We start from the raw sequence: 15,094 nt of genomic DNA on the forward strand, positions 1-15,094 counted from the left end.
TATATATATATATATATATATATATATATATGACACATGATGCAGGCAAGGCAAAAAATATACAAACATAAATAGAAGCCGCAATACAAGCAGTTTCACATCCCAAATAGTTCTATAATCTGAACGGCTATCAGAAGAGTTACCATGAGTAGCCAGCAGATGGCGGCCTAAAACGAGATATGGTAGAAATAAAAGCTGTCCATAGAAAGAAGCCAATAAGTGTGTGTGTGTGAGATAAAGGACACTACTAAAATACGAGGACCCCATGGGAAAACTACAAGATGTTGGCCAACATTACTATATTGTGCTAATTGTAAAACAATATTACTTAAAAGAAGGGGATAAAAGTGTGTGTGTGTGTGTCTGTCTAAAGAAGGGAAATTTTACTTCTACCATCTTACAAATGCTTTATTCCTTTGTCGCTCCATTGGGAGACCCAGACAATTGGGTGTATAGCTTCTGCCTCCGGAGGCCACACAAAGTATTACACTTTAAAAAGTGTAACCCCTCCCCTCTGCCTATACACCCTCCCGTGCATCACGGGCTCCTCAGTTTTATGCTTTGTGTTGAAGGAGGCACACATTCACTCAAGCTCCCATTTTAGTCAGCAGCAGCTGCTGATTGTATCGGATGGAAGAAAAGAGGGCCCTAACAGGGCCCCCGGCATGCTCCCTTCTCACCCCACTAAGTCGGCGGTGCTTTTAAGGTTGAGGTACCCATTGCGGGTACAAAGGCTGGAGCCACATGCCGTTTTTCCTTCCCCATCCCTTAGAGGCTCTGGGAGAAGTGGGATCCTAACCGGTCACCATTCACTGGGACCGGGCTCCCTCCGCAGCCCCTGGGGGAATCTGACGGACAGGAGAATGAGTATCATCAGGGACAGGCCCTGCATCTATAAGGTACTCTGGTGCATGGAGCGCCTGTGTTACAGACGCTGCAGCGGCTGCTGTTTTTTTTGTGACGACCGGGACTACCGCGCCGACCGCGCCTGTTTGCCGGCCGCGTTATTAAATTTAGTCCCCGGCTTCTGCGGCCTAGTACCATAACTCCCACCCCCGGGCCTGCCAGTCAGGGGTAAGGGCGGGACGGTCGACTGGACGTCGGCAGTGAGGGCTGGAGCATACTTAGGTGTTCTCCTCCCCCCTCACTGAGCACTGTGGGGCACCAGATTCCCGCACTTTATTAGTCACGCCCACGGCTCCCTCCTCCCCTGAGAGCTCTGGCAGCCATATTTACAATCACTTCTGCCGGTGGAGGATTTCAGAATGAGCTCTACAGCTCTGGGAGGCACAGGCAGGGAATCTGGTGGACACACAACCGCTTTGGGCGGTCGGTAAGCCACACTGGTTACCCGGTGCTGGCCCCCCTTGGGTGCCGAAGTATGTATATATATATATATATATATATATATATATATATATATATATATATATATATATGTATGTATGTATGTATGTATGTATGTATGTATGTATGTATGTATGTATGTATGTATGTATGTATGTATGTATGTATGTATGTATGTATGTATGTATGTATGTATGTATGTATGTATGTATGTATGTATGTATGTATGTATGTATGTATGTGTGTGTGTATATATATATGTATGTGTGTGTATATATATATATATGTGTGTGTATATATATATATATGTGTGTGTATATATATATATATGTGTGTGTATATATATATATATGTGTGTGTATATATATATATATGTGTGTATATATATATATATATATATGTGTATATATTGTGTATATATGTGTATATTATATTAATTTTCTCTGTTCGGCCGCATTGTTTTGCTTTTGGCTATATACCCTCAGTGATCACTCTCAGAGGAGACTACAGCATGTCGTCCGCAAAGAGCAAGGGTGCCAAGGCACAGGCTTATTTTGCAACCTGTACCTCTTGTGCGGCTATGTTACCTGCAGGTTCCACCTACCCTCACTGTGTGCAATGCTCGGCCCCTGTGGCACTCACTCAGCCGGAGCCTCGGGCACTGGTGGGACCCTCGGCTCAGGTAGAACCGCCGGCTTCCACTATCCAGGTGGCAGGGACAGAGTTTGCAGTTTTGGCTGAGAAACTCTGAGTCGCTTTCACAATCCATGGCTCAGTCTATGGACAAATGGTCTGCTAAGATACTAGAAGCCTTGCAGTCCAGATCGGTCACACAGGCCCCGGGCACTGTGAGTTCATCGCCCCCAGGCCCCTCTCTGTCGGTGCAGCGGAGTCCTCCTGGGGTGACACCTAGGTCCCACGGGGAGGACTCCGACACGGACCGCAGTCCCAGACCGGCTAAGCGGGCTCGCTGGGAACCTTCCCCGGCTTCATCACGCTGTTCGGGGTCTCAGCATGAGGACTCTCTGGAGGATGAGGCGGAGGTCGCAGCTCAGGGCTCTGATCCTGACGTTGCTCTCAATCTTGATACACCTGAAGGGGACGCCATAGTAAATGACCTTATAGCGTCCATCAACCAGGTGCTAGATCTTTCTCCCCCAACTCCACCTATAGAGGAGTCGGCTTCACAGCAGGAGAAACACCAGTTTAGGTTTCCCAAACGTACACGGAGTGCGTTTTTCGATCACTCTAACTTCAGAGATGCTGTCCAGAAGCACAGAGCATTTCCGGACAAGCGCTTTACTAAGCGCCTTAATGACACACGTTACCCCTTCCCCCCCTGACGTAGTTAAGGGTTGGGCTCAGTGTCCCAAGGTGGATCCTCCAGTCTCTAGACTGGCGGCTAGATCTGTAGTATCAGTGGCAGATGGTTCATCGCTCAAGGATGCCACTGACAGGCAAATAGAGCTCCTGATGAAATCCATGTATGAAGCCATAGGCGCGTCTTTTGCTCCGGCCTTTGCAGCCGTGTGGGCACTCCAAGCTATCTCAGCTTGTCTGGCTGAGATTAATGCGGTCACACGTACGTCTGCTCCACAAGTTGTGTCTTTGACTTCTCAGGCATCGGCCTTTTCGTCCTACGCCATGAACGCCGTCCTGGACTCAGCGAGCCGTACAGCGGTAGCGTCCGCCAATTCGGTGGCAGTCCGCAGGGCCATGTGGCTACGCGAATGGAAGGCAGACTCTGCTTCCAAGAAGTTCTTAACCGGTTTGCCATTTTCTGGCGACCGTTTGTTTGGCGAGCAATTGGATGAAATTATTAAACAATCCAAGGGAAAGGACTCGTCCTTACCCCAGTCCAAACCAAACAGACCTCGGCAACGAAAAATTCAATCGAGGTTTCGGTCCTTTCGGCCTTCAGCCAGGTCCCAATCCTCCACGTCCAACAGGTCAGAGAAGGGCCAGAGGAACTCTTCTGCATGGCGGTCTAAGTCACGTCCTCCAAAGACCGCCGGAGGAACCGCCTCCAAGGCGGCCTCCTCATGACTTTCGGCCTCCCCAAACCGCATCCTCGGTCGGTGGCAGGCTCTCCCGCTTTTGCGACGCCTGGTGGCCACATGTCCAAGACCGATGGGTGAGAGACATTCTGTCGCACGGTTACAGGATAGAGCTCAGCTCTCGTCCTCCGACTCGTTTCTTCAGAACATCTCCGCCCCCCGAGCGAGCCGATGCACTTTTTCAGGCGGTGAACACTCTGAAGGCATAAGGAGTTGTGATTCCCGTTCCCATTCAAGAACGTGGTGGCGGTTTTTACTCCCAACTTGTTCGTGGTGCCAAAAAAGGACGGATCATTCCGCCCCGTTCTGGACCTCAAACTGCTCAACAGACACGTGAGAACCAGACGGTTCCGGATGGAGTCTCTCCGTTCTGTCATCGCCTCGATGTCCCAAGGAGACTTCCTAGCCTCAATCGACATCAGGGATGCTTATCTCCATGTGCCGATTGCACCAGAGCATCAACGCTTCCTGCGTTTCGCCATCGGGGACGAACACCTTCAGTTTGTGGCACTGCCTTTCAGCCTGGCGACAGCCCCACGGGTCTTCACCAAGGTCATGGCATCCGTGGTGGCGGTCCTACACTCTCAGGGCCACTCGGTGATCCCTTACTTAGACGATCTCCTAGTCAAGGCACCCTCCCTGGTGGCATGCCAACACAGCCTGACCATTGCTCTGGAGACTCTCCAGAGGTTCGGGTGGATCATCAATTTCCCAAAGTCAAAATTGACACCGACCCAATCACTGACTTACCTCGGGATGGAGTTTCATACTCTCTCAGCGATAGTGAAGCTTCCGCTGGACAAACAGCGTTCGCTGCAGACAGGGGTGCACTCTCTCCTTCGGACCCAGTCACACCCCTTGAGGCGCCTCATGCACTTCCTAGGGAAGATGGTGGCAGCAATGGAGGCAGTTCCCTTTGCGCAGTTTCATCTGCGTCCACTTCAATGGGACATTCTCCGCAAATGGGACAGGAGGTCGACGTCCCTAGACAGGAACGTTTCTCTTTCACTGGCAGCCAAAACCTCTCTTCAGTGGTGGCTTCTTCCCACTTCCTTGTCGAAGGGAAAATCATTCCTGCCCCCATCCTGGGCTGTGGTCACGACGGACGCGAGTCTGTCAGGGTGGGGAGAGGTCTTCCTCCACCACAGGGCTCAGGGAACCTGGACTCCGACAGAGTCCTCCCTTCAGATCAATGTTCTGGAGATAAGGGCAGTGTATCTAGCCCTAAAGGCGTTCCATCAGTGGCTGGAGGGCAGACAGATCCGCATACAGTCGGATAACGCCACGGCGGTCGCGTACATCAACCACCAGGGCGGCACACGCAGTCGTCAGGCCTTCCAAGAAGTTCGGCGGATTCTGCTGTGGGCGGAAGCCACAGCCTCCACCATCTCCGCAGTTCACATCCCGGGCGTAGAAAACTGGGAAGCAGACTTTCTCAGTCGCCAGGGCATGGACGCAGGGGAATGGTCTCTTCACCCGGACGTGTTTCAAGAGATCTGTTGCCGCTGGGGAACGCCAGACGTCGACCTCATGGCGTCTCTGCACAACAACAAAGTCCCAGCATTCATGGCACGGTCTCAAGATCACAGAGCTCTGGCGGCGGACGCATTAGTTCAGGATTGGTCGCAGTTTCGACTGCCTTATGTATTTCCTCCTCTGGCACTGCTGCCCAGAGTGTTGCGCAAGATCAGGTCCGACTGCCGCCGCGCCATCCTCGTCGCTCCAGACTGGCCGAGGAGGTCGTGGTACCCGGATCTGTGGCACCTCACGGTGGGTCAACCGTGGGCACTCCCAGACCGACCAGACTTGCTGTCTCAAGGGCCATTTTTCCATCTGAATTCTGCGGCCCTCAACCTGACTGTGTGGCCATTGAGTCCTGGCTCCTAGCGTCCTCAGGGTTATCTCAAGATGTCATTGCCACTATGAGACAAGCCAGGAAACCAACGTCTGCCAAAATCTATCACAGGGCTTGGAGGATCTTCTTATCCTGGTGCTCTGATCGGGGTTTTACCCCCTGGCCGTTTGCCTTACCCACTTTTCTTTCTTTCCTTCAATCCGGAATGGACAAGGGTTTGTCTCTCGGCTCTCTCAAGGGACAAGTATCGGCGCTTTCCGTGTTTTTTCAAAAGCGTCTAGCCAGGCTTCCGCAGGTCCGCACGTTCCTGCAGGGAGTTTGCCACATAGTCCCACCTTACAAGCGTCCGCTGGAACCCTGGGATCTTAACAGGGTGCTAACGGCTCTTCAGAAACCACCTTTCGAGCCGATGCGGGATGTCTCTCTATCACGCCTTTCGCAGAAGGTGGCCTTCCTGGTGGCAGTCACATCACTTCGGAGAGTGTCTGAGCTAGCAGCGCTGTCATGCAAAGCCCCCTTCCTGGTGTTTCACCAGGATAAGGTGGTTCTGCGTCCGGTCCCGGAATTTCTCCCTAAGGTGGTATCCCCTTTTCATCTCAATCAGGATATCTCCTTACCTTCCTTTTGCCCTCATCCAGTTCACCAATGTGAAAAGGATTTGCACTTGTTAGATCTCGTGAGAGCACTCCGGCTCTACATTTCTCGCACGGCGCCCCTGCGCCGTTCGGATGCGCTCTTTGTCCTTGTCGCTGGCCAGCGTAAGGGGTCGCAGGCTTCCAAGTCAACCTTGGCTCGGTGGATCAAGGAACCGATTCTTGAAGCCTACCGTTCTTCTGGGCTTCCGATTCCTTCAGGGCTGAAGGCCCATTCTACCAGAGCCGTGGGTGCATCCTGGGCATTGCGGCACCAGGCTACGGCTCAGCAGGTGTGTCAGGCGGCTACCTGGTCGAGTCTGCACACTTTCACGAAACACTATCAGGTGCATGCCTATGCTTCGGCAGATGCCAGCCTAGGTAGGCTAGTCCTTCAGGCGGCGGTCGCCCACCTGTAAGAGGGGGCCGTTTTTCGGCTCTTTTTATCGAGGTATTCTTTTACCCACCCAGGGACTGCTTTTGGACGTCCCAATTGTCTGGGTCTCCCAATGGAGCGACAAAGAAGAAGGGAATTTTGTTTACTTACCGTAAATTCCTTTTCTTCTAGCTCCTATTGGGAGACCCAGCACCCGCCCCTGTTCCCTTCGGGCTGTTGTTCTTTTGTGTACACATGTTGTTCATGTTGAATTGTTCTTTTGGTTCATGGTTTCAGTTCTCCGAACATCCTTCGGATTGAATTTACCTTAGACCAATTTATAAGTTTCCTCCTTCCTGCTTTTGCACCAAAACTGAGGAGCCCGTGATGCACAGGAGGGTGTATAGGCAGAGGGGAGGGGTTACACTTTTTAAAGTGTAATAATTTGTGTGGCCTCCGGAGGCAGAAGCTATACACCCAATTGTCTGGGTCTCCCAATAGGAGCTAGAAGAAAAGGAATTTACGGTAAGTAAACAAAATTCCCTTCATCTCAACTTAAATAAACAGTACATGGTATTGTAGCATTCTTAACTATTCAAGCTGTAAAACTGTACCCATACATTGAATGACAAAAAGAAAGTAAAATGAGCAAAAAGGTGAACCAAAGATGGATGTGTATAAAATATCCGCAGCGCTAATATAGAGGGTAGTCTCCTGGCTGCATATACAGTGGGGGAAAATGAGGTTTCTGATACACTGCTGATTATGAAGGTTTTCCCAACTATAAAGAATGGCCAGGTCTGTAATTTTTATCATAGGTACACTACAACTGTGTCAGACAGAATTACCCCCCCCCCCCCCAAAATAAAATCTAGAAATTCAGTGTATGATTTTTAAATAATTTGCATTTGATTGCATGAAATATTTGATACAATAGAAAAATAGAACTTAATATGTGGAGAAACCTTATTTTTACAGGTCTAGAGGTCAGACGTTTCCTGTAGGTCTTGTAGTTTGCACACACTGCAGGGATTTTGGCCCACTACATGGAGATCTTTCAGGTTTTGGGGCTGTCACTGGGCAGCATTGAGTTTCAGCTCCCTGCACTGATTTTTCTATGGAGTTCAGGTCTGGAGACTGGCTAGACCACTCCAGGACCTTGAAATGCTTCTTACGGAGCCACTCTTTAGTTACCCTGACTGACTGTGTGTCTTTGGTCATTGTCACGCTGGAAGACACAGCCACAACCCATCAATGCTCTTACTGAGGGAAGGAGATTGTTGGCCAAAATATCATCGTACATGATCCTATCCATCCTCCCTTCAGTAGGGTGCAGTCTTTTTTTGCAGAAAAGCACCCCCCAAAGATGTTTCCACCCCCATTTAGGACTGTGTTCTTGGGGATGTACGCTTCCTGCAAAAAGTTCTATTTTGGTCTCCTCTGACCACAAGCTGGATCATCCAGATGGTCATTGGCATGTTCTGGCATGAGCAGGGGGACCTTGCGTGCTCTGCAGGATTTTAACCTCTTCACGGCCGTGTGGGTGTGTATGCAAGTCTGCATTATTCCCTGCACATGCCTGTTGATCTGATCAGCATACATGTGCTGGTGGATGCCCAGAAGATGTGTAGACCATATATCTATGGTCCGACACTGCCATTACACAGTACATAGCAGGGGCACATATATGATTATCTCAGCACAGAAACATATTATACACTTTATATAAAAACTTAATGTGCTTAAAGGGGTTTTCCACACAAAGTCTAAATATTATGAATAGAAGTGTAAAAACATATGAAAAGCTGATCATTTTTCTTCAGTAACCAGACTCCTCTGACTAAAAGATCTAAAAACAATGAAGTAATAAAGTTTGTGAATAATAATTTGTGTGTAACTTTTGGCCCTGACTATATAATTGAGTGGGAGGCGAGATTCTGCAGCTGAGCCCCCGCCCTGGGAGCAGCGTCAGGACTCGCCTGTGTGTAGGATGTAGTGAGAGGCAGTCATCCTTTACACATGGCTGTCCTCCTTCAGAAATGGCTGCGTTCCTACTTCTGTCTTCCATAATATATGGGGCACTGAATTGCATTCCTGATAAATTACAATTTCAGAGTGAAGCTCAGACTCCTGGCAGGAGGGGAGGTAAACTTTTGCAATCTTTGAGTTTGCTGATTCAGTGCCCCACGGATGTTTTAGTAATGGGGGGAAAGGTCAAATTTGATTAAATTCTCTTGGTAATTTACACTATATGCCACTGAGGAAATGACCACTTATTAAAGGAATACGACAGTAACTTCAGGCTTCCCAATAAGAGTGCTGCAATCGGGGTTTTTGCCCTGAGTTTATGCTGGTGTTACTTGTTACGCCCTGGCAGAACCAGGTAGTCACACAATAGGCCCCCACATAACACCTTCCCTCACCTAGGTTACTTACAGCCGACCTGAAACCCTAGTCACCCCCCTCAGGGCAAGACAGGCACACCAGTGGGCGGGACCAGGCAGTTGGTGAACGCCCACCTAGTAGTCTAGACAGCCCGGGGCGGGAAAACAAACAGATTAAGTTGTAGTTCAAGTTGAGAGGAGTGGAGGCTGGAGCTAGGTATAGCTCCAGCGGAGGAGAAGTTCAAGTTGAACGGTGCCAGGGTCTGAGCCCTGGTACCTTGGTTAGGTGGCAGACTGTGGTCTCCGTCAGCAAGAGATGGGAAAACTGCTCGGCAGATCCGCGGAGGACCGGAACAGGGTTGGAGCCCGCCGGTACAGACACCGGAGGCACGACCGGAAACATTGCACTGAGGGGGTACGGTACTCGGACCCTGAAGCTGGGACCGGGACCAACGGCCTAGCTAATTAACCGATTGAAGGCAGGATTATAGGTCCTGTTCCAACCTACATCCCGAAAAGTAGACAACCACCCACAGAGGGATAGGGCCACTGCCAGGGCCTGTAGATCCCATGGGTCCGCGTCAGACGGGCACGGCTTCTCAGGTACACAACAAGCTGGGAGCGGACTCCCGTGTTCCATACCGGGAAGTCTAAAAAACACAATCACAACTAGTGCAGAGAAGAAGACTGCGACCATCAGCCCGGGTGGCGGACCAGAGTACAACCGGCCGCGGCGGCCGGCCACCTGGACCTTGGTTTACCAAAGGACTCGTGTGATTCTTTTACTTGTGAGTAACCAAACATCCCCCTGGTCCATCCGGGTGCGCAAGCCCCTACCAGCAGAGACACTGGGCCCCGGGGCAACTATCCCTACCCACAGGGGGGTTAACATCTGGCTGCCATTAAATCTCCCCCGGGTATCCCACAACAGCGGTGGTGGCGTCACGAACCGAATACGGTCAAGGCCGTACAACTACGTCCCCCTTTTTCATTCGGTGTGTCCGTGTGACCCCCGGGTCCGGAGGATCCCTTGAGCCACGCAGCGGGATCGGAGCAGTACCGGCTGCTTGCACGGGGGCGGCACAACAGTAGCTTTAGGCTTCCCAATAAGAGTACTGCAATCGGGGTTTTTGCCCCTAGATTATGCTGGTGCTTCTTGCTGTACTTTTGAGGCAACCAATTATGTTCTGCAGCTCTGATAGTCCTTTTCAATGATGAGCTATGACCTGCCCTATTGATTTACATATTTTTACCTACATGGTGCATATATGGCTGCCAGTTGATAGTCAGAGCAGGAATAGCCTGAGCTCATGACTGTCGAGGACCACATTGCAGGAGCCTATCGGCCTTCTCGAGGGTTTATCTAAGGCAGTGGTCCCCAACTTTTCTGACCTCCAGCCACATTCAGCCCTGAGAGTGGGTCACAAGCTCTATTTTGCTCCCACCCCTCACAGCAGTGACACCCAGAGCCCCCATTACCTGTATGACAGCCAAACCTTTTCCACAGAAATCACCGCACTGAGGCAGTATACCAATATCCAAGAGTTGCTACCTCCATTCAGATCTGCTCTTCTGTGTGGGGCTACCTGCAAAAGTCACCATCTGGAAACCTGCTCTTGGCTCTCTGCAAGACCTGGTGCAAATGCACCTAGCTGGCAGACAGCTGTGAGCCACATATCATTGGGCCCGCAAGCTACAGGTTGGGGACCCCTGATATAAGGCCTCATTCACACATCCGTGTTTTAACATGTACATAGAATAAATTTGTACCCATCATCCTTGTCTGTTTTTAGCATCAGTTGTCGTCCAGTGTCTTTTATGGATGGACCTTGAAATTGCAAAGCTTCTCATATGCTTTACAATGTTATGTACAGGCAGCATACATGTGGTGTTTGTATTTTTTCTGGCCCTAGTGACAAATTGTTTAAGTAGCGTATTCTTCGGACTATAAGACGCACTCCACCCTTTCCCCCAAATGTTGGGGGGGAAAGTGGGGGTGCATTTTATAGTCTGAATGTAGGGCATGGCTGCGGGGAATGAGGGTGCTGCAGTGGAGCGGGTCATCGGTGGCACGCGCAGGCTGTAGCAGCGCCTGCTGTGACCACGTGGGCCCGCTCATTTCATATGCATGCCCATCCTCCCGCCCATCATCTCTCAGCGCTGAAGCCTGTGCTGACAGGTGTGTGGGATGATGGGCAGGGGATGTGCGCATAATTAGCAGCCGGCCGGTGGGATCACCCTTGCCAACTACAGCCTGGAGTGATCATGTACGGCTATATTCACTGCACCCCGCACAACATCATTAGTGCTGGGGGCACTGAATAAGTACGGTATATTCACCGGTCCCTGCAGCATCGTGATGTCCTCCTGTCTGCCAGCCCACTGATGTAGAGAGCGGTGAGCACAGCGATGATGTCATCCCTGTGCTCACCGCGTGACTGCTCCACACAGGTCAGCGGCGCTGCGGCTGAGTGAGAGGAAGACTAGCGATGCTGCTGGAGGGAGTAAAGGTGAGTATAAACATTTAAAAAAAAAAAAAAAAATGTTTTATGTGCCACAGGATACAGGGCATATACCAGGATGGGGGCTATACCAGGATGAGGTATACTTTTTATATTCAAGGATGGGGATCATGTACAAGGTAGGAGGATCATTACCAGGATGGGGTACCTTAGTACAGAATTTGGGGACATTACCCCCATAACAGTGTCAGCAGCAGATCTTTGCCCCATAACAGTGTGTCATCACCACATTTTTTGCTTAAAATTTTATTTTCATATTTTCCACCTGAAAACCAGGGTGAGTCTTATGATCCAATGCGTCTTATAGTCCGAAAAATACCCTATTTCCAGATCAGTTTTTCTGTGATCTTCCACCATATAATCTAATTTGAAACCTCAAACTAACCACCCGACATTTCAGTTCTCCATTCATTTTGTGATTTAAAATTTCTTAAATTGCATTTGTCACCAAGATGAACCCCCTCTTATCTAGAGGACATCCTATAGAAAACATGCCAGCAGGAGATCCTACAAAGCAAAGTTTGCTTGATTTGTGTGAATTTTTTGACCAGTGTCGTAAAGGCTGTGTACACACAGTGCGAATTTTTTTTTCGTTTTTGCTTTTTTTCTTTTTGATGCATTTTTCCTTGCAAATTTTCACATCTGCAAGGATTTCTTTATGCCAGCAAAGTCTATAATTCTGAAGGTGTGTGTGTGTGTGTGTGTTTGTGTTTAAATCCCCCCCCCCCCAACCCCCATTTTCCAGTTCAATATGTGACAGAATTAATTGAGTCATTCAAAAGTACAACTCGTCCCGCAAAAAAAAAAAGCCCTCATATGGGTATATTGACAGAAAAATAAAGTTTTGGCTCTTGGAAGGAGGGGAGGAAAAAAAACAAACAAACGGAAAATCACTGGGTGGTAAAGGGGTTAATCGTATAAAAATTGAAAGTTAAAAAATTGCTGCCTTCACACTTTTCAATAAAATTCCGATTTTTAATTTCGCAAAATGCAAAAAAAATATTTGACTTAAATATACCATGAACATAAAGTATACTGTGTAATGAAAAACAATCACCGGGATCCATTGAAGCGTACCAGAGTTATTGCCACATAAAGGAACACTGGTCAGAATTATAAATAAATTAAATCTTGCTGCCACTAAGGGGTTAAAATAAATCAGTAATGTACATCAGATGTTTTACTTACTTACTCTGTGCTTTTTTTTTTTTTCCCCCCAGGAAACAGACACAAGTGCTGAGGATCGGTTTCTCCTTGTATATGATGTAATGTTTTGTTGTTTTTTTAAATGTGTCCTTTATATTTTATCACATAATATGCACAGTGTAATAAATCATGCAAATAAGCCTAAAAGACATATACAATACTCACTATTTTTCACTATTTTGTGGTTTTCTTTTAATAAAAATTTTCTCTGTATGTCCTGTGTCCAATACTTGGTCTGTATGAAGATTCTCCTAATATCTCCCACTTCTTTTAATATAGACTTTATACTACTGGAAAATCAGTTTATAATATAGTAATTGCCTAATTTTAGTTGCCAAATTTTTTTTTTTTTGTTTTTTTAAATGAAGGGATACAAGAATGCTGTGTAAAATGAGTTATCTGAAACCAGCTAAGCCAGCCCCCTTCTTTGATGAAGGAAATGGTTTATCTAATGAACGAAGGCACAGCCAGCCCCCTTATGTCTCTGTGCTGTTTGTAATTGAGGAAATTATTTATCTAATAAACTGATGCAGACACCCCCCTTCTGTCTCGTTTGTTATGGCACAGAGGCTTTCTCTAATGAACAGAGGCATAGCCAGCCCCCTCCATCCGATCACTGACAGAGGAAGAGGAGGAAGCTGTCTGCCGTCAGGGCCTGTGTCTGAAGTGTATCTTAAAGGGGTGGCTCACCCATATTTATTGGCCAGATCAATGATAATTTGAGAAACAATGTTTCTCTCAAATACCTTTTTTATGTTGCCAATAGTGCCTGTGAGTGGCGCTATTGTGGTCCACTCACCCCCTTCGTGGCCCCCCGTCCCCCTTTGCCCTCCACCCCCCCTTCCCGGGATTCGGTGATGTAAAGTCAACTGAGGCCGGCTGCAGCCACAGTAAGTGATTGGCTGTGGATGGCGTTTCACCACTCATCACAGCTCAGCGTCATAGCAAATCACCTCCCTGCTCCCTCCCCCTTCACTGCAGAGCACCGCAAGCAGGAGGGATGCAGGGCTGTGATGAGCAGTGACCTGACGCCTACAGCCCAGTGGCTCGCGGAGATCGAGGCCGGCCGTGGTGATGTCATGTGATCAGGAAGTTGATTAAGAAATAACATCTGGAACACCATTCGAAGGCTGAACTGGGTGCAAAAGCCTTAAAAATATATATGGGGAAGCAGGGCTGTGGAGTCGGAGCTCATTTTGGTGGAGTCTGAGTCTGTATAAAATGCTCAGACTCCTAAAATGTATAATAAATTGGGGACAGTAGTGCAATGCAGAATGTGCTGAATATTTTACTAAATATTTAGTATAATGCTTATAATAAAGTGAATAATGTATTGTAGTACAATGTGAACATCAGACATTTAATCATTTTTATGATGCAATAATCAAGATATTTGGATAGAACATAAAATATATTTATTGCAATACAACTTTAGAACACAAAACTAATAAATTGTAAATTATATATACATTTACAATTTATTAGTTTTGTGTTCTAAAGTTGTATTGCAATAAATATATTTTATGTTCTATCCAAATATCTTGATTATTGTATCATAAAAATGTTTAAATGTCTGATGTACACATGTTCATGTATTACAATAAATTTCTTTGTCGCTCCTTATTGGGAGACCCAGACAATTGGGTGTATAGCTATGCCTCCGGAGGCCACACAAAGTATTACACTAAAAGTGTAACGCCCCTCCCCTTCAGCCTATACACCCCCCCGTGCTGCCACGGGCTCATCAGTTTTTATGCTTTGTGCGAAGGAGGTCAGACATGCACGCATAGCTCCACAGCTTAGTCAGCAGCAGCTGCTGACTATGTCGGATGGAAGAAAAGAGGGCCCATAACAGGGCCCCCAGCAGCATGCTCCCTTCTCACCCCACTCTTGTTGGCGGTGTTGTTAAGGTTGAGGTATCCATTGCGGGTACGGAGGCTGGAGCCCACATGCTGCTTTCCTTCCCCATCCCTCAATTAGGGCTCTGGGTGAAGTGGGATCCTTTCGGTCTCCAGGCACAGGAGACCGTGCTCCATCCACAGCTCCTGAGGACCATGCTGGATAGGAGCCGAGTATCGTTCAGGGACATGGCCCTGCTACTTTGAGGTACTCTGTGTCCCCGTGGGGACCGCGCACAGCAACACTCCAGCATTGCTGGGTGTGCTAGTGCACCGGGGACAGCAGCGCTGGCTGCGTTTGTGCCATTACACACTTCAGCATCGCTGAGTGTGTTCGTGTAGGGGGACTGCCGCGCTGACCGCCGCTGCCATGGTTATCACTGCGGCGCGGCTGGGACTGTTAGTGCGCCGGGGACTTCCGCGCCGACCGCGCTTATACGGCGGCCGCGCTTATAACTCGAGTCCCCGGCTTTTGCGGCCTAGTCTCGTTTTCTTCCCGCCCCCAGCCCTGCCAATCAGGGGAAGGGCGGGACGCTGTACAGGACGGCAGCACTGAGGGCTGGAGCATGCTTTGCATACTCCACCCCCCTCACTCTGCACAGTGGGGCACCAGTTCCCGCACTTTTCTGGGTCACGCCCACGGCTCCCTCCTCTCCTCAGGACGCCGGCAGCCATTCCTCTCAGCTCTGCTAACGCTGGAGAGGAGAGACAAGCTCAGGGAGACCCAGGCAGGATTTCTGGTGCCCACACAACCGCTTTGCGCAGGCGGTAAGCAGCACCTGTGGTGCTGGCCCCACTAGTGCAGAAGTGTACTTAT

At 48.8% G+C, this 15,094-nt stretch overlaps 1 protein-coding gene across 2 annotated transcripts in view; it reads left to right on the forward strand.

Moving 5' to 3' along the window:
• The window catches only part of HMMR (hyaluronan mediated motility receptor), a 160,438-nt gene extending 147,451 nt beyond the window's left edge, over positions 1 to 12,987 (forward strand). Inside the window, exon 20 of one of the 2 annotated variants that reach the window (XM_075344452.1) lies at positions 12,394 to 12,987. In XM_075344452.1, the coding sequence (XP_075200567.1) occupies positions 12,394 to 12,413 (20 nt within the window). In that variant the 3' untranslated portion in view covers positions 12,414 to 12,987. The remainder of the gene's footprint in view (positions 1 to 12,393) is intronic. The other variant, XM_075344451.1, reaches the window with a different exon arrangement.
• The last annotated feature ends 2,107 nt before the right edge of the window (positions 12,988 to 15,094 follow it).

This window comes from Anomaloglossus baeobatrachus, chromosome 4 (assembly GCF_048569485.1).
Source record: "Anomaloglossus baeobatrachus isolate aAnoBae1 chromosome 4, aAnoBae1.hap1, whole genome shotgun sequence".
NCBI classification, from domain to species: Eukaryota; Metazoa; Chordata; class Amphibia; order Anura; family Aromobatidae; genus Anomaloglossus; species Anomaloglossus baeobatrachus.